The 26,262-nt window shown below is 48.5% G+C and overlaps 2 protein-coding genes across 3 annotated transcripts; both read left to right on the forward strand.

The window, feature by feature from the left end:
* Positions 1–522: 522 nt before the first annotated feature.
* Positions 523–3,468, forward strand: LOC138116890 (fibulin-7-like). Its single transcript, XM_069026716.1, has 8 exons — positions 523–591; positions 1,037–1,193; positions 1,338–1,508; positions 1,678–1,803; positions 1,961–2,083; positions 2,173–2,310; positions 2,399–2,537; positions 3,108–3,468. The coding sequence occupies exons 1-8, from the start codon at positions 523–525 to the stop codon at positions 3,466–3,468; spliced, it is 1,284 nt and encodes a 427-aa protein (XP_068882817.1).
* Positions 3,469–6,189: 2,721 nt separating this feature from the next.
* Positions 6,190–24,543, forward strand: ZDHHC1 (zinc finger DHHC-type containing 1). Of its 2 annotated transcripts, none has more exons than XM_069027115.1 (11): positions 6,190–6,356; positions 7,496–7,714; positions 9,469–9,644; positions 10,265–10,366; positions 11,203–11,327; positions 11,662–11,820; positions 15,145–15,257; positions 20,006–20,088; positions 20,732–20,825; positions 21,809–21,917; positions 22,089–24,543. In XM_069027115.1, the coding sequence occupies exons 2-11, from the start codon at positions 7,496–7,498 to the stop codon at positions 22,622–22,624; spliced, it is 1,716 nt and encodes a 571-aa protein (XP_068883216.1). In that variant the 5' UTR covers positions 6,190–6,356; the 3' UTR covers positions 22,625–24,543. The 2 variants fall into 2 exon arrangements, with proteins under 2 accessions (XP_068883216.1, XP_068883217.1); XM_069027116.1 differs by having other exon boundaries at positions 6,193–6,356; positions 22,347–24,543.
* Positions 24,544–26,262: the final 1,719 nt, after the last annotated feature.

Below are 26,262 nucleotides of genomic sequence, written 5' to 3' on the forward strand. Positions count from 1 at the left end.
CACCCCAGCAAAGCTGTGCAAGTCCAGTGAGTCTGCAGCATTCCTGGGCTACCATTCCCAGAAGCCCCAGCCCCACTGGTGAGCAGAACCCCCCCCCCAGACCTCAGAGTCATCTTTTCTCCCAGGAGACTTTCCCAGGCTTAGCCAGCGCATGGGATTAGCCTCATCCTTCATCTCTGCGTGCCGGGGACCCCCAGAGCCGGGACTGGCTGTGTGGTGAGCCTGGCACCGCCAGTACCACCGTAAGTGCCGTGACAGCCACTGCCTGGCCCCGGTATCTGCTGGCCCTGGGACATGAAAGGCCCCCAAGCCTCTGATGTGCAGAGAGGGGAAGGAACGGAAGGGAAGGGAGAGGCTAGAGCCAGTGCCAAAGGGAAACTTTCCTACAGCTCGGCCTCAGGCAAGGGAAAAACCAACAAACACATGGGCACAGGCTGCGGATAAATCCCAGCGAGTGCAGGAACACGGCTGTGAGCAGAAACGGACCGTCAGCGTCTTGCCCCTGTGATCAGCCCCGGCGTGATGCTCCTCATCCCACTGCCAGCCTGGCTGGCCCTGGGCATCCTGCAGCTGCCCCTTGGCAGCTCCCAGGTAAGGACCCACATCCCCTCCCCTCCAGCCCCACAGCAGCCCTCCTTCTGTGGGCTGCTCAGCACCCACCTCTCACACCCCAGCACCCTGACACCAGCTCAGAGTGGGGGGCACGGCACAGCCACAGCACCTGTGGAGCTGCCAGGGCCAGGGGGATGGACATGGGGCTTTTCCCCTGCAGCAGTGAAATGATGTTACATGCACTCAGGGCATGCAGCTTCTCCACACCATCCAGGTGCCAGAGCAGGACCAGGAGGTGGGGGCTGAGGCTGGAGCAGACACGGAGCCAGGGTCAGACCCCAGCCAGGATGGGAAGGGGCTCTGTCCAGGGCAGGACATCCAGACCAACCCCAAAGATGCTGCCTGCTTGGGAGGCTCCTCCCAGGCTGTGGCAGGGTGGCAGGGTAACCCAGCTGGTGGTTGGGGTGTCCCCATGTTCCCCCAGGAATGCCTGAACCGGCAGCAGGCGCTCAGCGTGGTGCGGCAGATGCAGAAGCTGCTGGTGGCACAGGAGGCTGCCCACCTGCGGGGCACACGTGGGCTCCGGCACCAGCTTTCCATCCTCCAGAGCCGCCTCCAGAAACCACCCACCCAACGCAATGGTAACCACCATGGGTGACATCCCCACCGGGCCCGGCTCTGGACCCACAAAAACAGTCTGGGCAAGGGACCCCCACCTGCCTGTCAGGCTGGGGTTGGCTCCAGGCTGGCAATGTCCATCCCCACCCATGTCTGTCTGTCCACAGAGACCTGTCCGCAGCTGGCAGTGCCCCTGAATGGACGGATGCTGGGCCGGAGCCTGCGGGTGGGCCACGAGGTTCACTTCGTCTGTGACGCCGGCTTCCGGCTGGTGGGCTCAGAGACCCGCGCCTGCCGGCACAACCGCACGTGGAGCGGCACCCAGCCCTTCTGCAGAAGTGAAGTGGAGCAGGGTTGGGGTGCCATGGGCTCCACGCTTCCGATGGGCTCCTCTGTCACCCTGAGCCGTGGGGTTCCATTGCTCTGCCCAGAGGCTGCAGCAATGGGCACCGGGGTTGGGCAAGGATGCGCTTCTCCAGTTGATGCTCACAAGCTCCTTCTCCCTAGGTATTGATGACTGCTCCAGCAACCCGTGTGCCAACAGTGGGACCTGTGTGGATGGCAACCAGAGCTACACGTGCCTCTGCCCCCCAGGCTGGTCAGGCCCCAGCTGCCAGAGCCCCATCTACTCCTGTAGGTGCCTGGGTTTGGGCTGCAGAGGACAGGGATTCTCATGGGGACACTACCTGGCCATGCTGTGCCTGTCTTCCCCTTCCTTGGCAGCCCCCCAGAACCTTGGCCCCCACCATCTCCCCATGCCCCAGCATGTGACACCTGCTGTCCCCTGCAGACTGGGTGACACTGAGCAACACCTCCTTCAGCCGCCAGCCCCGCTGTGCCGAGGGCCGCTCGGGCTCCTGGCGCTGCAGCTGTGACACCGGCTTCCAGCTGCGACCTGGTGGCGTGTGCCAAGGTAAAAGGGGTGTGAAGATGATGGAGGGTGGGGAACCAGGGCTTGGTGGCAATGGGATCTCTGGCCATTCCCCACTTTGTTCACTCTAGATGTGGATGAATGCCAGCTCTACCAGTCCAGCCCCCAGACGCAGATTTGCCTCCATGACTGCCTCAACCTCCCCGGCTCCTATCGCTGCCTCTGCCCCCCTGGGTACCTGCTCCATGCTGACCGCAACGCCTGCGAGGGTAAGAACCCAAAATGCAGGACAGGGAGCCTCCAATGGGAAGAGGGGTGCAGTGGGGACAGCCCCACTCACCTGTGTCACCACCACAGATGTGAATGAGTGCACTGGGAAGCAGCACAACTGCACCCAGGGTGACCTCTGCATCAACACCTTCGGGGGCCACCGCTGCGTGCGTCCCAAGTGCCCCCCGCCACGCCACAACACCAGCTATGTCAAGACCTCTGCCTTGTGAGTACCACACTGCGCTTGTCCCCGGGTGATGGGTCCTATTGTGCTCTGGGGACTGTATTGTGTCACCCAGGGCAGCAGGGAGAGTGCCAGCCAGCACTGGTAGCAAATTGCCACATGGGGTGCTCAGGTGTGCTTGGCATGCTCCCTGATGGTCTTGGGATGCTAGGGGTGCAGGTGGGAGCACCCCAATACATGGTGGCTTTATCCAGGATCCTGGCCTCTCTCAGACCTCCAGCCTGGGGGGAATGATGCTGGTTTTCCTCTGCTGCACATCCATGTGGTGCCATCAGCTGCCTTCCAGCAGTCCCAGCCATCCCACTCTTGAGATTAAACTGCTTTTTGCCACCCAAACAGAGGAGCATCCCTGATCCTGACAGGTTTCTCTTCAGGAGGCACATCTGGCTCCGTCCCTGGCCTTCAGCTGGGACTGTGGCACCCACCCAGTCTCACTCAGAGCTGTGTCCCTGCAAACCGTGGCACAGGCTGGGCTTGTGTGCAAGGATGAGGGTAGCTCCCTGAGAGCCAAACCATGGCAACTGAGCGGTGGCATCCCTTCTCTCCTGGCAGCCAGTGCGAGAGGAACCCCTGCCCCATGGACAGCCGAGCCTGCCTCCAGGCTGCCAGCTCCATCTCCTTCCACTACCTGCCGCTCCAGGCCAACCGCACGGTGCCCCGTGTCCTCTTCAAGATGTCCACCACCCGCTTTGTGGGTGACAGCCTGCGCTTCACCATCACGGGCGGACGGGGCCAGGGCGTCTTCGCCGTGCGGCGCTCGGACCGGCAGACGGGAGAGCTGCTGCTCACCAGCCCCGTGGCGGGGCCAGCTACGCTGGAGGTAGAGCTGGAGATGAGTGAGTTCTCCCACAAAGTTCTCCTGGGCAAGCACATCTTTAAGGTCACAGCCTTTGTGTCCCCATATGTGTTTTGATTCCCTTTGGAGGCAGGGGTGGGGCCATGCCAGGGTCTCTCCTGGGGAATAATGGAGCAGGTTCAGCTCAGTGGTCCCAGTTTTTGTCCCATTGGAGATACCCCTCTCCCATAATGCTTTCTCATAGCCACCACAGCAAAGACTGTGTCCCTATAGGAAAACCCCCACGGGCAATGGAAGGAGCAGCCTGGGGGTGCCTGCCTCTGCCAGTCCCCCTCCTCTCTGCCTGCATGGCACAAAGAGGGGAAAGAGAGTGAGCCAACAGCACTTGGCATGCAGATTCAGCTTCTTGTATCTTGTAATCTCTAATAAAAGAAAAGTGGCTGTAGGAAAGGTGTCCTCCTTGCTCTATGTTTTGTGCTCCTGGGGCAAGGCTCCTGGGGACAGCTGGTGTCTGTGCTGATGGCAGGGTCACCTTGCAGAGCTTGGGGTGCCAATAGAGCTACCAAGCCCATCCAGGGTCATGCAGTGTCCATGTTTCTTCCAGCAGTACTGTTCCTGGGGCCATGCTGAAGAGTCCCCAGCATAAAAATGGGAGATGGGCTGAACAGAGAGTCACAGAATGGTTGGGGTTGGAAGGGATCATCTTGTGCCAACTCCACTGCCATGGGGAGGGACAACTTCCAACATGCTGCCCTGAACATCCTGCACAGCCAAGACTCTCTGCAGCTGCCTTGGCAGTGCCTGGAAAGCACAGCAGGGCTCCCTGGCACTGGTGAGCAGGGGATGGTGACAAGGAGCCGTGCTTCCTTGTGTCCAGGAGACTTCCCGCTGCAACAGCGGTAACAGGAGCCAAGCCCGTGGCTAGTCAAAACTGCAGCTCTACAGCTCGCCAAGCACTCGAGCTGTTCCCCTGCACCCGTCTCGAGGAGGGTGGGCTGTGAGAACAAGTGGGTTGCAGCGCCCCACGCTCCTTGGGCACCCCCAGCCACCGCCAGCATGGCCAGACCCCTGCGCAGGGAGAGCAGCTGGGGGTTGAAAAGGTGACGAGGGCCTTTGGGGACAGCGAGCGAAGGACACGCCGCCTCCGGGACGCCCTTCCCTCTGCACACAGAACCCTTCTTCGGTGAGAGTCCGGCCGGTGCCCCTCGCACAAAGCAGCCGCTGTGCGCAGAGCGCGGGCGGCTCATAAAGAGCTCCTTATGCACCGCCGCCAGCACGGCCACCGGGACCGGGCTCCGCACGGCTGCTCCGCTGGACGGGGCGGAGAAACCTCCCCGGGGGCAGCGGAGGTGCGGACTGGGCTGGGGGGGCCGACAGGGCTGCGTCACCAAAATCCGCGGCTGGCCCGTGCCGACTGCGGCGACGGGCTGGGATGCAAAGTAGGGAATTACGGGGTAAATATTTATCCCTGCACATGAGGTGTCCCAGCCAAAACGGACACCACAAACGGGGTTTTGCGCAGGTTTTCTTCTACCCTTCAAACCTTCAGGTACAACTGGACTAGTCGCTAACACCCATGTCACTGACTGCTAATGACAGTAAAAGTTTGCAAAGTTCACTACAAGAAGGACATGGAGGTGTTGGAGCGAGTCCAGAGAAGGGCAGTGGAGCTGGGGAAAGGTCTGGAGCACGTATCTGATGAGGAGCAGCTGAGGGAGCTGGGAGGGCTCGGCCTGGAGAAAAGGAGGCTCAGGGGAGACCTTATCGCTCTGTACAACTCCCTCACAGGACGATGGAGCCAGGTGGGGTCAGGATCTTCTCCCAGGTAACAAGTGATAGGACAAGAGGAAATGGCTTCAAGTTGTGCCAGTAGAGGTTTACATTGGATATTAGGGAAAATTTCTTCATGGAAAGGGTGGTCAGGCACTGGAACAGACTGTCCAGGGCAGTGGTGAAATCGTCAGTCCTGGAAGTGTTCAGAAGGTGTGTGGATGTGGCACGTGGGGACATGGTTTAGTGGTGAACATGGCAGTGCTGGGTTAGTGGTTGGACTCGATGATCTTAGAGGTCTTTTCCAACTTTACTGTTTCTCTGATTCTGTTTTCCCAGTGTTCTTGCTGCTTTTCCGGTCTTTGCAGAAGTGGTTGCAGCACCAAACCTGCCAGACTTCAGGAAGCATTTGGACAACACTCTCAGACATATGGTATGATTTTTGGGGTAGTCTTGTGTAGGGTCAGGAGCTGGACTTGATGATCCTTGTGAATCCCTTCCAACTCAAGATAATCTATGATTCCATGATCCAGGCATCCCTGGAATCCATCTTGCTGGAATTACTGATACCAAATGATGCTAGGAGGATTTCAAATCCGTCAAATGCTGTGTAATCCTGGTTGCCCAGGGGTGTCCTTAATCCTTCATTGATAAAGCAATCCTTATTTCTGTGTCCTTTACTTTGTTTTACTTAAGCACAAACCACTGCAAAGCCTCCAGTAAAATTCCAAACTCCCCAGTAAAATTCTGCAACCTCATTACGTCACAGTGTAAATCTGAATAGATATATTAACAAAAATACTGCATTTTCATACCATAAAGACTGGTTGATATAACAGGGAATGGAGTTTTCCAGGAGTGGGATGGCTTTAGCTCACAACCAGACTCCACTGCTGGCTCACTGGGCGTGTCCAGCCCCATCTGTATGGAATGTGACCCCTTGGAAGGCTGGGGAGTGTCGTAGGCGGGATTTCCCCGGGTGTGAGAGGACCCCACACCGGGGCTGGTGTAGGACGAAGCCTCGCTCCTTCCTCCCGGATCCCCGCGGAACGATCGCTCCCGCCACGTTTTGCCCCCTGCGCGCCGCCGTAGCCGTTGCCATGGCGACCGGCCCAGCGGCCAGAGGCCCGCGGAGGCGCCGGGAGCTGCCGTGGAGGCCTCAGCCGGGGCCCCCGCGCCCTGCCTGGGCATGAGGCGGGGCCGGGGCCGCTGTCAGCCGCTTCTGCGGGGAGAAGGTGAGGGGTGGGAGGTGGTGGAGTGTGGGAGGGGTCTACGCGGCTCTCACCAGAATGCCTGCCCGGGAACCCGCTCACCCGACCCCGGCCCCTGGTGCTTGCCCGTGCGTCCCGGTGCCTCTCTCTCTGTCTACCTTGACAGTGACTTCATGCCTTGTTTTTTATATTCAGTGTTTTTTGGAGATGGATAGAAAGGCGTTACGGGCGTACTCTCTGTGGGTTTTGTGGCAGGTAGCTCAAAGTGATGCACGAGCAAGTTTTCAACAGCCTAATGAGAAAAGGATTACATGGTTGGTAATGATTTCTCATCAGTGATGAGCCAGTTGCCATGTAACAACTTAAATGATGAATGCAGGCAGATACTGCTAATTGCGTCAAAGGGTGAAGTTAGGAATTTTTTATTCCAGCCTGCCTGTTGATAAGACCGTGCTGATGAACATAAATTACATTCTCTGCTATTCTTACCCACTCTTCTACCAGTTGACCAAAAAAGACATTTCCAGCCCTTCGCCTGGGTCTGAAGGGCTGTTGGCATACCAAGCTTGGAATTGTCCTGCCCACTCTTTCAGCATGTTGCCATGCTTGCTCTCTTCCACCCCTGTGGCATTGTTCTGGCACTGGAACCATTATCAAAAATACCACAAGTGAGCCAGAGACCTCCTCCTTTTCTTTCATCACTCTCCTGTGCATGTTAGTCAGACTAATTGAAGTTGTTTATCATGTTAGACGTTAATTTCACATCCTCTTTAGTTACTAAAGAAGGCTCAGAGTGCCGCAGAGGTACTTTGAGTCAGCTCAGGTCCAGCAGAGCTCCTTTGTGCTGCTTTTGGATGCTGCCCCTGATCTACTGCCTGTTTTGCTCTCCCTGGTATCTCAAGTTTTCCGTGAAGCAGAGCAGCCCAACTCTCTGTTGTTAGAAACTCTCCTGGCTCTGTGGCAGGTGAAAAGCAGCATCTAATAATCCACCACTAAGTGAAGAAAGGAGAACTCGCTTCTGAGCTCAGAGCTGTTTCTCCTCACACGTGCCATCATTTTAGTCTCTCTAACTTTGTCCACCTTGGAGCATATCTCCAGCACCAGGGCTCAGTCACAGTACTTTTGTATCATGTCATTTCATTTTCCATTTTTGATTTCTGTAGATGAATATCTGCAATAAACCTCATAATAAGATAGCTCCAGAGGATTTGGGCGAAGCTGTCCCTGAGGCGAAGGTCCAACGCGCTCGAAGGAATGGCTGGAGCTGGCCCCTGCACCTGTTCCAGATCATTGCCTGGCTGCTGTTCCTCTTCTATGCGCTAGTTGGCTTTGGAATCCTGGTTCCTCTCCTGCCCCGCCACTGGCTGCCCGCTGGTTATATCGTATCCTTGGATCTAGAGGAGAACGTGGGCTGGTACAAACTATCACTGGGGGGTTTTGACGGTACTTGTTAGGTAGCACAGAAAGCATAGGAGAAAAGCACCTGAGCCAGATATATTTTTCTGAACTGTAACCATCATCTTGATCTTCTCCTGACTATAAAAAACAGTTGCTTTGAGATCCTCACTTCAGGTCACTGATGTTCTGCTTGTCTCCTTCATCACTCTCTATTAAGGTCACTACCCTTGCCTCCGATGCTCTTCTGCTCCCTGCTTCTGCCTATGTGTCTCCTTTGCTTTACATTATTCTTCTACAAGTGTGCTGCAGGGTTTGAAGAAATTCATACTAAAAAAGCCCCTCCTGAAACATCCTTGTCGTGAAGGCAGCCCCACCTCTCTGTGCTGACTGGGTGAGTCGTGAAGGCAGCTTTACATGCTCGTGGTTGTATGGTGGGTTGCTTGTGATGGCTCACAGCGGATGTTCTCCCTGGGCCCTCTCCTGCATTCAGTAGAAAATCTGGGAGTGACAGTCAAGGGGATGTGGTGTGAACCTCAGAGGAGAGGTCTCTTATGGGACAGTCTTGAGCAGCAGTTTAGTACACATCTAATGAAGAGAGTGAAGGGTCTAGAGGAGAGGAGACATGGCTTGTTCAGCCTGGAGCAGCTGGGGAGCAATCCCAGTGCTCCCAATACTCCCAGTGCCACCTGTACTATCACCTGTGCCCAGGGAAGGAACTTCCTCAAGACCAGGCCTTGTTCTGAAGAGATGGGATGTGCACTTATCTGTAAGTCAGATATATAAATGATATGCCTCTAAGTCTTTGATATGTTTGGGATGATTTTGCTTATGATTTAGTTTTTACACCTGCATGATTTAGACATGAATGTAATTAGCTCAGTGGTCTTCCATCTACTTAGCTTGCTCAAATCCTTGATATTATCACAGTTCAAACCTCGTGAATTTGTCTACCAAATATCTTCATAATGCAATCTAAAGTTACTCTTAATTCAACAGATTAATATTTCCTCAAGTTTTACTTCCAGTTAATAAAGCACTAATGTCTCTTTTGTGTCAAAGGCATATCCCTTCCTGTTCTGCTCCACCAGGCATCAGAGCTCCAGTGAGCTGGACCTCTCAAAGGCCTCCTTTTTTAACTTACTGCATTGATCTATTTTCCATGGGTCTTAGTATGATCAACGCTGTGCACATCTGGGTGTATAGAAACAGTGACAAATCCTGAGTCCTGTCTGTAAATTGTATAGGAGCCTACTTTAAAGGTGTGCTCCTCTTCCTTGGAATTCTGGCTAAGGAAAAGGAAAGCAAGGTAATCAATACTACTTCCTTGATGTGACTTCTTTTTTCTTGGAAGTCTGATCTTGTGAAAGGGCATATGCACAACCTTAACCACTCTCCTTTCCAAGGAGTCTGTATGGACTAAGAAACTTGGACCTATGTCAGCAGTCTGTACTTGGGGTCAGATTCTGGTAAGTAAAGGTAACTTTTAAAAACACCCTGTGCTAGGAAGGACACTTCTGCAAGGCAGAGTGGTACATAATGAGGAGGGATGGTCCTGTAGATTTTGTTGTCTTTTTCCAGAGGACATTTATTACAAGTCAAACACCTCTATCAATAAAGCTCAGATTAATATCCTGCAATCAGTTACGAAGCAATTCTACATCATAAATTTCTCATCTGTGTGGGATTTGTGTGTTAAGGATTAAAAGACACGTGTTAAATCCTTAACTGTGTACTTCAGTGTCCGGGAGTGTGTTTTATCTACCATTTAGTTGTTCATCTTACTGCAGTCTCCATTGATCCTGCGGATGCAAACGTGAGAGAAAAAAACTATCTGGGGCCTCTGGCCACCTTCAACCGTAACCAACACGCACATGTCATTGAGAACCATCACTGCCATGTCTGTGATGTAGATGTGTAAGTATCTTCTCTTTTCTTTCTACTGCTCTGTCTTCTTCACCATTGCACTTCACCACTAGTCCTTAATGTCAGACTGTAAGATTTGAAATTGAGCCCTGAACTGCTACAGTGCAAGTTAAACTTTATCGTGTGGCAGGGTTCAGGTAATTGGGTAGGGGCCTTCTGTCAAATGTGCACAGGATTTTGTGATTTAGTTCATTGCTCATGTGTGGAGAGGGCTGTAGTGTTCCATGTTCCCTAGGTGTTGGTGTTTTACCTAAAAGTGTGTAACTTGTGTGTGTGTGTGTGCTTGTCTGGCTGGATGCTGACCAGTAGCAGGAAATGCTTGGAGGGCAGGCATTAAGATCAAGCTCTGTAGAACTGCTGAAGGGATTCAAATAAGAATTCAAAAATCTCCAAATTAAAAATCGTGCAGTGCATTGAAAGGTGAATTTTGTAGTGTTTGGGATTGTGGTCCAACAGTGGCAGATGAGTTTGGGAGATAAAGTACTCCTGATGCAGAAGGTTTACTCACTATTACCAGGATCTCTGCTGCTATATCCCCCTGTGTTTGAGTCACTGAAAAGTCACAGTTGTGAGCTGGTGCTGCCACGCTAATGCCACCCTTCCTTTGGCAGGAGTGCCAAGTCAAAGCACTGTGGAACTTGCAACAAGTGTGTGTGTGGCTTTGATCATCACTGCAAATGGCTCAACAACTGTGTGGGAGAAAGGAATTACTGGTAAGAGCTTGGGATTGTGACAGAAGCATAACACTGCATTAATAATGTGGCTCCTTCTCTTTACAAGGTTCTCCTGTAGCTCAGTCCAGTCTGTATTTAGCCACACAGAACCACTTTTCTTTTATCCCCTGGCTGAATAGAATCAGTCATGAGAAAACTAGGCAGAAAATACAAGCATAATCATGACATTCAAATAACCAGGGATAAAATTCCTAAACTTAGAATGTTGTAGCTGAACATCTGTAAGCTAAAACAGAGAACATAGAGTTATTATGTGGTATTAGGAAAAGCTTACAGGATGTTAAGTGGGTGTCGTTAGTGCTTCTGAGAGCTGGAGTAGGAATGGAGCCATGATGGTGCTGTTCCAATCTGAAACAACCTGCATCCAGATCACATGCTTTCCCTATGAGATCTGCCAGTTGGCAGGAGTCACAGCAGCATATAGGGACCTCTAATCTATGCCAGGTTTCAGATAAGGGTGAGGAGACTATCACTGATGCTTCTCAGTTTACTTTCCTGCACTAAAACTCCATGGAAAGCAAAGTGGTGGTGTTGCTGGGTGCCATGTTACACTGCCTTCAGATTTTGTGCAGGGAGCTCTTTGTCTGTCCTAGATACAATTGACTGTTTTGTAACCCTGGTTGCAGTAAAGGGTCACAGTTTAGTCCCTCAGGGTAACAAAAAATAAGTAAAGCTGTTCACCAGTATCTATCATAAGTGTAAGAAAGCGTGACAGTAATTTGAGATAGCTGTCTCTATCTTTTATTAGAGGCTGGGATATTGAATTGTATGTGTGATGTTATTGAAGCCACTGAGACCTCTCTCCTTCCTGGCAGGCTCTTTTTGAACAGTGTGCTGTCTGCCATTTTGGGCCTGGGGCTTCTGCTGCTCGTTGCTTTCTACGTCTTTGTGGAGTTCTTCGTCGACCCCACGGTGCTTCGCTCTGACCAGCACTTTGATGGTACAGCAGTGCTTCACATGAGCATCCTGGGAATCAGCCAGCATGTCTTGATGAGGGTTTGGATTCTGTGAGCTCTTCCACTGAGGAGGAACTCCATTCCTTACTGCTTCAATTATATATTTCTGTTAGAGTATCTCTGCTCAGCTGGATGGAATGTCTTTCCTTACAGAGCTAATTGCTCTTCCTAAAAGCCCTGCAGGCACCAGATTTCTTAGGCCTCCAGGGCACAATGGGTCTGCAGCTACTTTTGAGTTAGCAAGATTTCCAGCTGTAAAGTTTATTTAGAGATAATTCATACCTGGACAAACTACTTACCTCCAACTCTGTTTTACAGCTCTGAGGAACCACATGGACCGCTGGTTTGTGTTTCTTCCTGCATCTCCTGTTGAGACTCGGGCACCTGCCATTTTGGTCACAGCTGGGATTTTTATTCTTCTGAGCCTAGTGACCATGATCCTGCTGGGCCACCTCTTGACCTTTCACATCTATCTCTGTAGGTGTTTTGTTCCTGTCATCTACACCCCCATTTCATTTTTGCTTAGCTTCTACTCATCCTGCATTCACTGTGTGTTCACCCGTGTCACTAATATACACTGATTGTTTCCCCCACTCTCAGGTAGGCTTATCAGTGCATGTGTGATGTGGAACTTGTGTTGGGCCTCTGCAGCCTTGTTTAAGCTATGTTATCCTGAAACTGAAAGCACATGGGAGAGTATTGGAGAGGCCAGGTGGGATGAACTGGTCAATCCCAGCTTGGTCCCTGCGATGGCAGATTCAGATTGATTTTGCATATGGCCTTTGTGAGTCTCCTCACTGTGCTCCCCAGGACTTCTGTTGTGTGAGAGAGCATGTTTTTCCCTTACCCCAGAGAAATGTGGATGTACTGAGTTAAATTTCTGATTGGAGCACTGCCATCCAGGTTAAGGTCCCTTTATGGAAATTCTACCATATTGATACAAGAAGACTTGTGGAATTTAGATGAAGAGGCTTTCAGAAAGCCTCCTCTTTAGATCTACTGCTTGTTTCTCTGTGAAGAAAGGATATTTATGTTTGTTTATGTACAGATGGGCATCAGAAACCTTTTTTCAGCCATCATCTAAAATTAAGCCAATGCTTTTTGGCTGCTGATGAAAGTAATGATAGGGAAAGATCTTACATTTGCAGTAGTTGGTGGTGCCAGAACTAGGGAAGAAGGGATGTGGTGGAAGAGAAGTGAGGACAGCGGTTACAGAGTATCCTTGGATGGATTTTCAGGTTCTCAGTTAACAGACCTACAGATGCCAACACAAAGTAGGTCAGCACAAACCAGCAGGGCTCCAGAAGCAAAACAGTTGCACTGCTGAAGTGGAGTGTTCGATAGGTGGGTGTTCCTCAGCTGGCATGGACAGTGCACTCAGTGAGGACACTGACAGTCGTTTTCCTTCTCGATCCTCTTTGAGCTTGACTGAAATTTGAGCACACTGCAATTTTACTTCCTTGGCAGAATTGACAGTTGGCCTTTCTGGGTCAATGTCACTGCCTGGAGATGTAAAAGGTTGATCTAGCACCGTGGAAAGACAAAAGCATAACAAAGCCGGGGTCACTCCAGGAAGGTATCTTCTGGATGAAAAAGGATTATTCAGTTTAGTCCTGAGTGATATTTATCCTGTCCTTGTGTACAGCTTCCACAAGAGGGTGCTCCCTGCCTGAGACAGCGACCTGCTTTATCTGTCAGACAGAAACCTCCGTGTGTACCACTAGTTCTGCTCTTGTCTTGGGGTGATTCTTTTTCCTTTTCCAGAATAAATTTAGAGCCAAACTAACTTCTACTTTTGGCCTAATTCTAAATCTTTATTACTTACATAGAAACAGAATTATTGCGCTTTTTTTTCTAAGATTTAATTACATTATAATCTGCTGCCCTAATGAAACTGTTCCCAGCTGTGCAGACTGTAGTGTGTAAGCCCTTGCTTTAAAGAGGGATGTTATCACCCTGAAGCTTCATATGCGTCTGCATTGCACTTAACCACTACATTTGCACTTACAGCTGGGTTTCAGGGAGATAGACAAAGTATGTCTGAACTTAAACTCCTCTTATTTCGTACCTGTAATTGTCAATAGTCTCCTCTGAATGCTTTAAGGTAGACAGTGTTGTAATGAACTGTCTACCCTCTTTTGGGACTAGAAATACACTTTACTAATTCAAATGTAATTACTGTTGGTCACTGTTTTTCCAGTAATTAAATTACAGAAATTAAATAGCACCCATGTGAGTGGTACTGCCCTTAGGCTTCCCATAAAAAATGGCTTAAGTCAGGTACGACTCTGAAAATTTAGTATCTAGTTTTGTTACAAGCACAGTGAAAATTTCAGAGTTACTCTCCTGGGTTTAATTACTCACTGTGATCACTCAAAGGAAGTAGGTTATTCTCAAAATAGTAGGTCCATGTATTCAAAATTACTAGTCCTGATTCAGACTCAGTTCTAGAAGCATTTGGTGAAGCAGGGCACTTCAGAAGCTTGGAGGGAGGATATTTTTTTCTTCAATACTGTGAGACTGATAGCAGAATAAAAACAAAAAAGTAGTAGGGAATAGGAAGGGAATATAGGAAAGCATATAGGGTTATTCACAGACTGTGGTCGTATTTTGCATGTTATGTGCTGCAGTGTTATGTGGCCAAAAAATGCAGTATTTTAACTAAATAGCTCTATTAAAATATTTTAAAAGTTACACTGTAAGTATTCAGAAACCAACAAAATCTAAATTAAAAATGGTTGATAAGCCTTTGCTTATGAAGCAATATTCTGTTTTGCAAAGAAAGCAAAGGGTGCCATTCTAGGAGCACTTGCCAGCAGCCTGCACTGTCCCTATTAAGTAATCACTTGGCTGCAGACTCACATTCATCTCTATGTTCTCTCTTCCTGGCCAAAAAGATCCTGAATTTTTATTTCTTCATAAGGTGATTGCTTTAGCAGAGGGGCACCTCTCCTCTGCTCTCCCCCACTTCTCTGTGAAGCAGTCCTGTGTTCAGGGCATGGTTTTGAGAGGTAGGATATCACTGATGAAAATATCTTCAGGTAGAGGAAGGATTTTAGTCCAGATGATCCTAGGCATCTTCTTTAACTGCTGTGCTTCTGTAAAAAAAGAGGAATAACTACCAGGCTGTGCACTAAAACCCTTCAACATCTATTTCTGGGGTTTATTCTCTAAAAATACTTAAGGTCATTATGGGAAGAATGTCTGCATTTTAGACTCTCATAAGATTTTGGGTCTCATGAAGAAACTAAGTTGCTCAGAAATGTCACATGCTTTTGGTCATTCATGGAAGCAGATGTGTTTGCATGGGGACCTGGAGAGCTCATAAAGTCAGGGACATGTGAACTCTGGGCACATCTGTTTGGCACGAGGCAAGCTGTGCATTTGGTGCTCTCTGGTTTGCACATTAAGTGTCTCAATCACTACAGGACACACTAACCTGCTCAATTTCTTCTCTCCATTTAGCACCACATGCCTTCTGATTGCTCACCGAGCTTTTTGTACAGATCTTAGCCCTGTTGGGCATGAATAATAGATTTGCTCTGAAATGAACTGAACAAATTGCTATAGAAGGCTGTTCCATTCTAGGAGACTTTAGAATAGCAGGACTTTAAGAAAGCATTGTGATGGTGACAATAAAGAATATAGTAGGGTGTACAGTGCACAGGTACTTTTGGCTTAGATTATCAGTTTTTCATGTTTATAGTTACTATTTGATTGTACAGTCATCCAGCCTGCTTGTGTAAGTGCAGTCAGGGAGGGACCTTTCCTGTGCTGACAGGTCTCTTTTGTCCCTTTCAGTGTGGCACAAGCTGTCTACATACGAGTACATCCTGCAGCAGCGTCCCCAGCAGCAGCCAGACAAGATGGACAAGAAACAGGAGTCTTGTTCCTCCCAAGTGAGACCCAGTCAGGTACTCATCCTACTTTCAGTCCATTTCTCAAAAACAGTCTTGCTTGTTTGCAGTGTAAACTTTGCTTCACTTTCTTGAGCTCCATATTTTAAAGGCAGTTGCTAGAGATAAGACTTCAGATGTACTTTGATGGAGTTGAGTAGGATGTGAGAGAGCACAAGACCTGTAATTCCATGAACACTTTAGGTGTAAGCAAGTACTGCTTTCAAAGGAATCAATCCCACCCACTCTCTTCCTCCACCACTTGTTTTGGGCCCTGCACTATCTTGTCTCTTCTGCCAGCGCAGCTGTTCGTTAGGACAGGGTGGGGAAACTCATCTGAGTAACAATAAACTTTATTAAAAAAATAGTTGAGCTGGCCCAGCTCCCTCCCATTTGGTTCACCAAGCAGTCACATAAATGCCTGGCTTAGCACAAATGAGGGTGACTGAAGAGTGGGAAGAATCCTGTCCCTAAGAAGGACAGGACCATCTGTTTGGGTGGCACTGCACATCTTGGGGGCTTGTGTCATGACTTCAAGTGAGACAGGCTCTAAGGCTGGAGAAACTGGGGCTAATAATTGAGCAGCTAATAATACCAATAATTTAACCACCTTGAAAGTGAAAAGGACACCAGTTTTTAAGAAATGACCCAGATATGTGCTTTTCTTTGAAATGAGTCTATACAGTGATAAGGGTCCTTGTTATTACCATGATGTTGATCTATATCTCTGTAAAAAGAGTTCTACAAGCTCTTAAATGCTGCTAGACTCTGCAGAAGCAGATATATCAGGCTCTGAATTGAGAGGTTCAGTGTAATTTATTTTGCTACAAGGCAAAATAAATTATTGGATTAACTCAAACTTTGACTGGACACGTTCCATACTGACTTTAGCAGGGGATTGAACTAGAAACTTCCAGAAATGATTCCTAGTCTAAATTATTCTGTGATTCTCAGTCATGTGTAACTTTCCATTTTATGCAAGTAAATTATCTACTATACAAACAGTTCTATATTTCATAAGAAATTAATTAAATAAAAGCTTCATCCAAGTATTCTGTGTAGAGATACTGGGATCTCTCTGGGTTCATCCATAGTTCTTCACTATCAAAGCAAAGGGGAAAGTGAGCTCATTCAGTTTTGTATAATATGAAGCTTTTCATATATATTTTTTACTGTTTTGGAAAAGTTGAACTTCCAGTTTAAACAGAGGTTTCCATAACAACAAAAATATTTGGCACTTTGTTTCACAGAGCTTTGCTTACTATGAAAATTAAAGCAACAATAAAGCATTAGCTCTAATAATCTCATTACTGAATTTTAATTAATACTGAAAATGTATTTGAACAGGGGTGGACTTCATGTATGTGTGCACATTTGGGGATTGGCATTCAATTATGGTCTCCTGTCTGCACTGGTTCTTATGTAGAAATGTGTGAATATGGTTAATTTGAAGCAGCAAGCCTGGAAGGAGCAGGGTGAAAAGGAGTTTGATGTTTCAGGACTGCAGTTAGTACCTTGGGGAACAAGAAAGACTGGATGATGCCCAGTAACATTGTTAAGAAAAATGTTAACCCACCAGATTTTCCTTGTTTCTTACATAGCAACCAGGGATAAACACAAACAAATAGATTGGAGTAGGAGGACACCAAGTGACTTGCCTTTTGTAAGCTGTGTTGAATACAGCCTTCTTTAGCTTGAACACTGCAACCCTTTGTAATTGATCCAACATGTTGTAAGCATAAAATGGAAATCATCCTCTTCCCACTTTTGTCTGAACTGTTCATTCATTTTCGGGACTAAGAAGAAACATGCATTTCCCCTTTAATGCTTGTTTTTGAGCCTTATTCAAGCTTGAGTGTTGATTTTGGCTTCAGTTTTCCATGTAGGTCTGTGGTTAAGTCTTTGGCTATGTTCAGGTTAAAGGATTCTTGTTCAGGTTAAGGGATTCTTATGTACCTTTAGGACCCACAGAGTAAAAGCCCTAATTTTGCACATTTAAGTGGTTCAGATGTCACAAAAATGCAAAACAGTTGGCCACATTGAGCCTTTGCCTCTATTACCATACCTAAAGCAGGATGTGCAAGTAACCATTTTTTCTGTAGTCATTTGCAGTCCAAAGAAATATAAACTAAAACAAATCCTATGCTTTAATGCATAATTGCATTCATGCCAGGGAGCTGGCTTTCATATGAGGCCAGCTGGGATGTGATTCTTCTCACATTCCTAAAGCTTTGAACTTGTTTGGAAACTGATTCAGGTTGGTGAGGTTTGATTTTAAATACTAAACACAGATTTTACTCAGCTTCTCTTACATTTTCAGTATTGTTTCTTTCTTCCAATGTCAATGTAAGATGAACTTAGTCTTCACTCTCAGCCTCAACACTTGCAACAGACCCACTTTCCTTGGAACAAGAACATTTTTCCTGTTCAATTCTGCGTCCCCTCCAGCCAGACAGCACTTCAGGGCACTTCCTGTCACTGAAGTGGTTGATAAGGGCAGCTGCAGTGGGCAAGGGAGCTGAATCCACCCTGGCCTTGTAAACCATGGACCTTGGGGTGGTCACAGCTGGAATTTGGTGAACGTGGCCAGGATTTGCACAGGGGCACAACTTGGGCAGTCTGTCAATCCAGCAGTCTGCTTTCAGCAGGAGCAGCAGCTGAATCCTGACAACCCAGCTGCAAAGGGTGGCTTGTCTTGATGCTGCAGTGGGAGGATGTTGATTCTCCTGCTACATGCCTGGTAGCAGAGGGAGGCTTGGAGTCTGTGCTGTGGTTGTAGTTTGTGTCACACTGTGAGAGAACATTGTATTTTCTACTGATTGAGTCTCATTTGTTTTCATAGTCAGCTCTAACGCTTTACTTTCATTTATTGTGGCTGCTTTGGTTCTACATTATTTATAGAAGGCTGAAATGAACAAAATGGATTTTAAAAGGCTCTTTCATTCCCTGCTTGGAAAGAAATTGTCCATGTTATTCTCAAGATGAATCATTTATTAAGCTCCCTTGAAATGCCAGTCCTGCAGTCCTGTTTGTGTGCTGTGGACATTGAATCCTGATTGTTTTCAGTTATTCTGTGCAGTGGGATGTCTCCTGCTGCAGCTCATTTCAGCCATGACTTGCTTCCCTCTGAAAAGACCTGCATCTCCTGCCTGTACACTCATTTGTGACTCAGGTGCATGAGGCCTGAATGTAAGTCTTGATTGTAAGTGTCCCCAAGGAGCTTTGAGGAGACATTTGTGCACACTTTGTGTTCAGTTGGTGATGAGTGATGATCTGACTTGAGTTACAAATTCTAATTAAATGCATGTAGTAAATTTCTGCAGATTATTAACCTTGCACTTGGATAATTTTTTAAATCAGAAAGTCATGTTTTTGATTCCTAAACCAATTCCCTTCAAATGTTGTGTTACCATCTATAAAACAGCTTAAATTATTTTTTATTTTCTTTTTATTATATGCCTTTCATTTTTATTCCTAACATCTGAAATTATTTCTTGGGTGCCACTGAATGTGCAGCTCCATGGATTCTTTTCTAGTTCAGAGACTGTTGCTTTGTATATAAAGTTTACACTACTTTTCCCACATGCTTCACTTTCCATCTTTACCTCTAGCAATATTGATTTTTTGTGCCATTTTACTACCCTGTAATTCAGTATTGCAAAGATCTTCTGCAGCTCTTTGCGGCCAGCTTTCATTTTTAATGCCTTACATCAGGGACTGTCATCACCAGGCTTCTCACTGCTCTGCTCTTTTGTTGGTTGTTTATGAATTTGTTGAAGTGCAGAGGCCCTGGATCTCTCAGGAGCCCATTTGTGGCACGTCCAGCTTTGACTTCATTTTCTCAAATCTGCTGATCAGGCTGTTCAGAAAAATAGGTCTTCATGAGCTTGTTTTAGCTATTTTTGAAGCTAATGCCTATCACGTTTTAAACCCCTCCATCTTAAACCTGAAAGTTACTTTAAAATATCTTTATAGTCACTGCACACTGAAATACTTGCAAATAAGTTCTCTTGATGATTATTCAAGTTTAAGAGCAGCTGATAAGAGGTGTCAAGGTTCTTTTGAGCATGGTTTATCCTTTTTTGATAGCAGGGCTTCATACCCTTCATCCCTTGGTACTCTGACCATCTTAACTGGGTGCTTTTGAGGGAGAAGTGGGGTCCTTTCCTGTAACACAGCACTTGGATTTTGGAGGCTTATTCTTGTAATGTTTCTGAAAATACGCAATTTTCAAGTTCAGCTGTCATTACTCTGAGCTCATCTATACTTGAGGCAAATAAGCAATATAATACACTCATTTTTAAAAATCAGAAGGTCTTAGCCATACAGGATCACACCAGAAACAGAAAACACTTAATGTTTTTCCTGTATGTTGCATGCTTCCATCCTCCTCACCTCCATTTTGCATTTAAAAGACATATTATGCATTCACTGCGTAGCTCCTCGCATTGAACTGTGTAACTAATGGAAGCTTTAAGTGGTATTTTGAATGTGGTCCCAAGAAATGACTAAGTTGACCTCTGTAAGTGTGATTTGGTTTTGAGTCACATGAAACCCTGGCTGGACTAAATAAATGAATTGAGGACTTCTAATTTTGCCAGTCTTGGCTTTCCATCTTCTTAAGCAGCAGATTCCTGCTGTGCTACCTGTAAGGACAAAAAAAAGTCTGCCATGAGGAAAAAGAATACATCTGTAATGAAAATCCCTCTTCTCCCCTCTGTGTTCATATTAGTCTGAAAATGTTTGGGTTTGGGTTTTTTTTCCAGGAAGACTTATTGTCAGGTAATCCTGGCTATACAGACCCTGGAATTCAAGTAGAGGAATTCTCAACAGTAACTTCAGGAAAAAGGTGAGAAAAGTCAAGATAAGATCCTCCCAGCAGCATGTGTGGTGAATGGGAAATTGTTATCAAGGTCACTGGTGGGCCCTGAGGTAAAAGTACTTAGGAGGATAGGGAGTACCAGTATTTTGACCAAGGCATGGTGAAATCTTTGAGTTTCCGGAGGGTAAATACCTGCAGGAATACTTTCCTTCCCTCCCCTGGGAAAATATAGTTCTTAGAATACTCTCTTTAGGCTGTTTTATATTAAATATTTTATATGAAACAGATTTCTATTAGTTGTTTTATATTTAAATGACTTTAAGACTGCCTGATTTGTTCTGTAACTCCTATATTGAGCTCATTATAGTTACATGATTTCAGGTTGTCCAGAGATGCATCACAACAGTTACAAGTTTATAACACAGGCAAGCACTCAGGGGGAAACAGGATCCTTGCCTCTTAATGAATTCTTTCCTGTTAACTTGTGTCCCTGGAGATTTCCTTCTTATTTTGCACAGTTGTGCAGGAAAAGTTCCCCTGCAGTTTTTCTGGGAATGCTGTGTAAGGCAGGGGAGGCTGTGGTCAGGCTGGTGTTTTTGTGCAAGCAAAGAGGGCATCAGACTTAAGTCCTGTCTTAGGGAATCACCTTGTGTGTCTGCTGTGTTTTTAGCTTTCCAAAGCTCTATGTACACAAGCAAGAAGGTGACCCCAACCAGAGCTCATCCCCTGAGCCCCCATCTCTTCACTCTGTGGCCCCTTCCCAGGTAAGGAGGATTTGCCACACACCCAACCTGCTGCTGACAACCCACCCAGGTGTCCAGCCATGCTCACTCTAGTGCAGGCTGTGCTTACCCCCTGCTCACACAGGCTCTGCCTCCCCTCAGTGTGTGTCTGCAGTTGTGGCTGTGCCCTGCAGTCACCAAATCCAGGTGATGTTCTCCTGTCTCTGCTTACAGGCCTGATCAGAGCTATCCTACAGTTCCCTCATAAGCTCACAGCTGTAGCACAGCTGTAATCCAATGCCTTGCTGCCCCAGTGCAGCTCAGTGACTCTGTCTGTACTGTTTGTTGATGGAAGAAGCTCTGCATGTTTCTGTAGAGCAAAATCCAACAGTTTAAATGTTCAGATAAAGCACCTGCCCAGGGAAAGATGGTGTGTGCGGATGTGGAGCTTGAGTGTATGGAGCAGCTCTCCAAAGTCTTGGGCTGGGCTCCTGATATTCATGTATCCTGATATTCTGCATCCACATGTTCTCTCCTCTTGCTCAAATGGCAGGTGGTGGTGCTTTTCCTCTTTCCTCCGAGCTTATTAATCAGTCTTGCCATCTAGATGGTAAGAAAAAATCCTTGTCATCTATACTGTATTTGGGACAAGGACTGTCCCTTTCTTGGGACATCCTGTGGTTTGTGAGTTTTGGTCCCCTCTTCCAGTTTGGCTCTACAAATGCAAGTGACCAGCATCTCCTACAACCCCCAGCTTGATGAGGCAACAGCTTAAAGGTACCTACACACAGAGAGTCACTGTAGGCAGATAATGTGTGGGTGTGTGTTCATTAAATGCCTGTTCTCTATGACTGCTTCATAGTAGCTCAGTCTTGAACGATAAAATATTCTTGGACTTTGGTTATACCTAGAGCTTGTTATTCAAAGTAGGAAGAATTAAAAAGAGGTAACAAGTAAAAAAATTCTCCCATTACTTTGGGCTGGTGAACTGACTTCCCTTCTCTTGGGGCCACTTGCTTTCACAGCAACAGAAGAAAAGAAGAAAGAAAATGCAGAAAGCTTCTTCCTCAGCAATGGACAGCAGATGTAAAGCACATGGTACACCTCAGCCCTCCTTCCCAAATCCCCAGTCAGGTGAGAGTGCACCAGTCAGCTTCTCTGCTGAATTTGGCATAAATATATGTATGATTTGCTTTAACACTAGTGGATCAGGCATAGCAGAGTTCCTGAGCTTGTTGATGTGTTTGTGGGGCTGAGAGATCTCTCTCCCCTTAAGCTGTCTTCTCCCTTTATTTCCATCTGCAGAGTTCCCAGCCATGGCTGCTGCCACCTCACCTTCCCACAGCCTTCACCTCTTAGTGCCAGCTTTTCCTCTGAGAGCTGCTGTGTCCCCCAGTAGCATGGGCCTCATCCAGGCAGCAGAAGCCCCTGCTGACTATCACTCAGAGTCTGCTGAGTCCATGGATGAGATTCCTGTGGCTCAGACTCACCTTGGGGACACAGTCCTTCAAGGATCTCCTAAGAATAACTCAAGCAACTCTCAACATTATCCCTTGTCCACAGACAATCCCAGAGGAGTCAGGAGGAAGAATCTGTACTCTGAGCACAAGGGCAAAAGGAGAAGCTGCCAACAGGACAGAGGTGTGGAACGAGACCTGGAACTTTTTTCTAAGATTCCTGCTGTCTTTGTAAGTAAGAGCAGTGGAGAACCTCTTGTCCCTCAGCCCCAGCCCAGTGAGAGCACGTCCGAGCCTGACCACAGAAAATGCACCAGCAAGCAGCGTGTGGGCACATATGATCCATGCTCAAAGGACATAAGGACAAGCACCACAGCGGCCTAGGGATCATCCTTCCAAAGCCATGGCCTTTGGGAACAGCATTAGTGCTGTGTAGAGGCCTACAGGACTCACCCCTCACTGTGCACGTGCTGTCAGGCTGCAGTGGGACATTTCTCATCCTCAACCAAAGGCAAGAGGCAGCAAGGTGGCAAACCTGAGGTAGACTTGTTGCTCAAGAGAGCTCAAGTGCTTTCCCTGGGAAAGGGCCCACCGCTCTGGGCCCTCTGCACACTGGTACTGCAGTAACATCGCAGCAGAGTGTATGGGGAAGAACAAGGCTGCACCTCTGCCATTCCCTGCACCCTGAAAGCTGTATTTCCCATCTGCCTACACCCTGTCAGTCTTTGGATCATGCTCAGGGGTTTCAGCAGGTGGTCAGGGAGTAACCTCAGGATTGCCCCATCCCTATACCGCTCTCCACTGTGCACCTTCAAGCCAAGTCCACCGCCAGCATGTTCTCTGTAAGGCAGTATAGTTTGGCCTGCTCCCCCTTCCCAGCAGTCTGGGGTGCCCCACTCTGCAGCATTCTCTTCAGAAGTTTTGGGATACAGCAGGCCCTGAAACCTTTCCAGTTCCTGGGCTGCCAGATCTGTGTTAGTCCACAGCCAAGCCTGGTGTATGTGTAGTGCAGAAAGATCCCACAGCAGATGGGGGCACATGGCCAGTGTCTTGAGCCACAGCACCCTGTGCTGGGGGTGAGCTGCAGAGAGCTGTCTGGGTTGCCATCCTAGAGCTCCTGGGCTCTCCCTGCCCTTGTGGCTTCCCCAGGCAGCATGCCCCATTCCAGATTCCTGGCTGAGTGCTGAGGCTGGGCTTCCAGCAAGCTCAGATCTGCCTAGCAGCCAGCTAATCTCAGAGCCCAGATAGCAGCTACACACACATCTCCATGGGCTTTACCATCGGCATGGCCATGTCTGACAGGATTTGGCACAGCCCTGAGCAGCACTGGCGTGGCTGGATGCACATTTCCAGACACATCCCCAGCACAGCACCCTGCTGATTCTGTGAACAAACAGGTGCACCAGCAAAGAAAAGGAAGCCAGGGGAGTCTTCATCACTCTTCCAAATGTTTTGATGCATGGAAGGCACAACTCACCTTTCTCCAGGCTATGGTGAGTACCAGTTAGGGAAGGACAGGACAAAGCAGGGTGCTGTGAGAGTCAAGCTAAGCTGTTCTCCCCTTGTCTAGCTCAGTCTGAGACCATTCCTTGGAACTCGGTCAGAGCAGGACAGGGGATCGGAGGACAAGGGCTCTTTGGGCACAGCCAGCACTGGACAAGCAGGCTGGACTCCCAGCCTTTGTGGGAGAGACTAGCCTGGGATAAAGACTTGCAGGTGTTTTAAAGGGCTGCCTTACCACTGTTCTCTGTTGTCTGATTTTTGTCTCCTGAAAGAACTGGGATGAGGAGCTTGGACTCTTCATCAAATTACATGATCTGTTGATCAGAAAAAGTGAAGTCTCATGTAGCTGTTGAAGTCATTGTGTCTCAGTTTGCAGGAAGGGCTGGCCTGTGGTCACACTCCTTGCAGCTTCCCTGGCTGCTGTGGCCAGTGGTACCTGCTGGCCATGTGACCCTTTAGAAAAGCAGGTGAGTGTGGGCCAGCAGCCATGGCACTGGGTGTCTGCAGAGACCAGGGCATTGCTCACCCATGGGTCCCAGTTAGACAAAGTCCTTCCTGTTGTTTCTCCTCATGTCCACTGTCATCCAAGGAAACGACATCCTGCAGCAATGCTGGGCTCATGGTTTTCCAAGGCCAGCTGTCCCTCCACCACAAAGCATTAGTAATTTCTCTGCAGCAGGTGCCCCTGAGCAGAGCTTGTGTGTTTTCTTACGCTGTCCTTGCAGAATCAGTCCCAAAATCATGTATGGAGCTCTTCAGTAGCTCTGGCCACAATAAAATTTTCTATACTCTTTGCTAAATAGTTTCCTCTTTTCTTTTGCAGCCATTCCTGGCTCTGCCCAGCTGATGATCCCCAGGCTGTTTGGTTCGCTTCTCCCCAACCCTCTGGAGTCCCAGTAGTGCTCAGCACTGTAACTGGTGTGGGGGTGACAGCAGTCCCCTCTCCACAGGACCTTTTGGGTGTTAGATGGGAGTGTCTTCCCTGAGGGGTAGGGATCAGACCACCTTCTCCCTGAACTGTGTAACCCAGCCTGGTTTTTGTGCTGGAGGAGGGTGAGCACCAGAGGGAGGAGGCCCAGCCAGCTCTGCATTGTGCTGCAGAAAGGCTGCTGTGCTCTTTGGGCTGAGGGGAACTGGGTTTCCTGGGCTATCAGATGTCCGGGAAAAAAAGGTCACGCATGTCCTGAGGTGCCACATTTCGGGCTCAAGATGGAAGGGAAGGGGATGTCCTACAGTTTTCTGGGACATGACCCTCTCTCCAGGAGCCTGGGGCTCACCCTGAGGTTCAGCGTTTAGTTCTCCCTTCCCAGGCTGTGCTCACCTGCCCCCCGTCCTACTAAGAACAGCCTGCAAGCCCCAAATTTCCCTGTCACACACAGAGATGCCCAGCTGAGAAGGGTCTCTGCCCCCAGAGCCCCCAACAACCAGTGCAGAGCCCCATAAGCTGCTGGGAGGTACTGGTTCTTCCCAGCCCTGCAGGATTCTCTGCAAGGTGTGGGAGCCTACCCTTTTTGTTGGAGGCCAACAGGATGCCCTGGGGACCCTGGGCAGGGACATCCTTCTGCTGCCTTCAGCTGGAACATTTGCTCCACTCTGCTGAATAACTCAAGGCTGCCAAACACGCTAGGCTGTGTCCGTGCGTTGGAGCAGCTGGGTGCTGAGCCAAGAGCCAGGCTCCGGCAGGACGGGCTCCCAGCACTGCCAGTGTTGGACTCTGATCTCCTAAACCTCACGGGCAGCAGGAGGGTTGTGTGTGCCACATGGTGATTGAAATGGGCTGGGGTTTATGTCTTTGTCACAACCACATCAAAGGAACACTGTTGAAGATGCACAGTGGGCACCCAAGAGTGAAAATGGTGAGGTTGAGATGGTTTTAGGTCCTGGACTCTCCTTCCCAACCTTGCTTTTGTCCTATTAGGCCTTTAATGATGCTACCCTGCAGGCTTGAGTGTGAATGGCATTTCTGCTGCTCTGCCTAAGGAAGGTCCATAGCAGACTGTGGCAGTAAGCAAAAGGAACGAGTCACATTAGGGTGCTGCTGCAGAGTCCAGCATGTGGGCAGAGCTGTCCTGGGCTCAGCACCAGAGGGTTGCAGTGACCACAAGCTGCAGCCCAAGACCACAAGAGAGCTGGGTTAAGGTCCTGACAGCAGAAGTCCTGATGCCTTCAGCTCAGCATTGCTGCAGACACATTGAGGTCTGACATCCTCAAGCCCCTTCACCAGCACTAAATAAAAGGTTTTTGCCAGGGTGTGAACTCTTCCATCAGCTGGAGGCAGTGCCCTGGACCAGCTGTTTCCACCACAAGACACTGTGGCTTTCTATTAGCAAGAAGCAATGATTTTCAGGATGACAGCTTTCCACAGTCCTCTGAAATCATGTCATAGTTCCTGGCCACTGTCTGGCAGCTGTGCCAGGCCCTGCAGCGCCTGCTCCAAGCCTCCGCCTTGGCATGGGATGCACGTCGTGCTTACTTTCATCCTTGGGCCTGGCTCAAGTTTCTTTGTTTCCTCTTTGAAG

Source organism: Aphelocoma coerulescens, chromosome 11 (assembly GCF_041296385.1).
Source record: "Aphelocoma coerulescens isolate FSJ_1873_10779 chromosome 11, UR_Acoe_1.0, whole genome shotgun sequence".
NCBI lineage: Eukaryota > Metazoa > Chordata > Aves > Passeriformes > Corvidae > Aphelocoma > Aphelocoma coerulescens.

Bases quoted from the DNA above. Each gene is read 5' to 3' on its own strand.
- LOC138116890 (XM_069026716.1), top strand. From the start codon at position 523: ATGCTCCTCATCCCACTGCCAGCCTGGCTGGCCCTGGGCATCCTGCAG. The intron at 1,194-1,337 runs GTAACCACCATG...GTCTGTCCACAG, and splicing joins ACCACCCACCCAACGCAATG to AGACCTGTCCGCAGCTGGCA. The intron at 1,509-1,677 runs GTGAAGTGGAGC...CCTTCTCCCTAG, and splicing joins CACCCAGCCCTTCTGCAGAA to GTATTGATGACTGCTCCAGC.
- ZDHHC1 (XM_069027115.1), top strand. From the start codon at position 7,496: ATGAATATCTGCAATAAACCTCATAATAAGATAGCTCCAGAGGATTTG. The intron at 7,715-9,468 runs GTATCCTTGGAT...TGTGTACTTCAG, and splicing joins GGCTGCCCGCTGGTTATATC to TGTCCGGGAGTGTGTTTTAT. The intron at 11,328-11,661 runs GTACAGCAGTGC...TCTGTTTTACAG, and splicing joins CTCTGACCAGCACTTTGATG to CTCTGAGGAACCACATGGAC.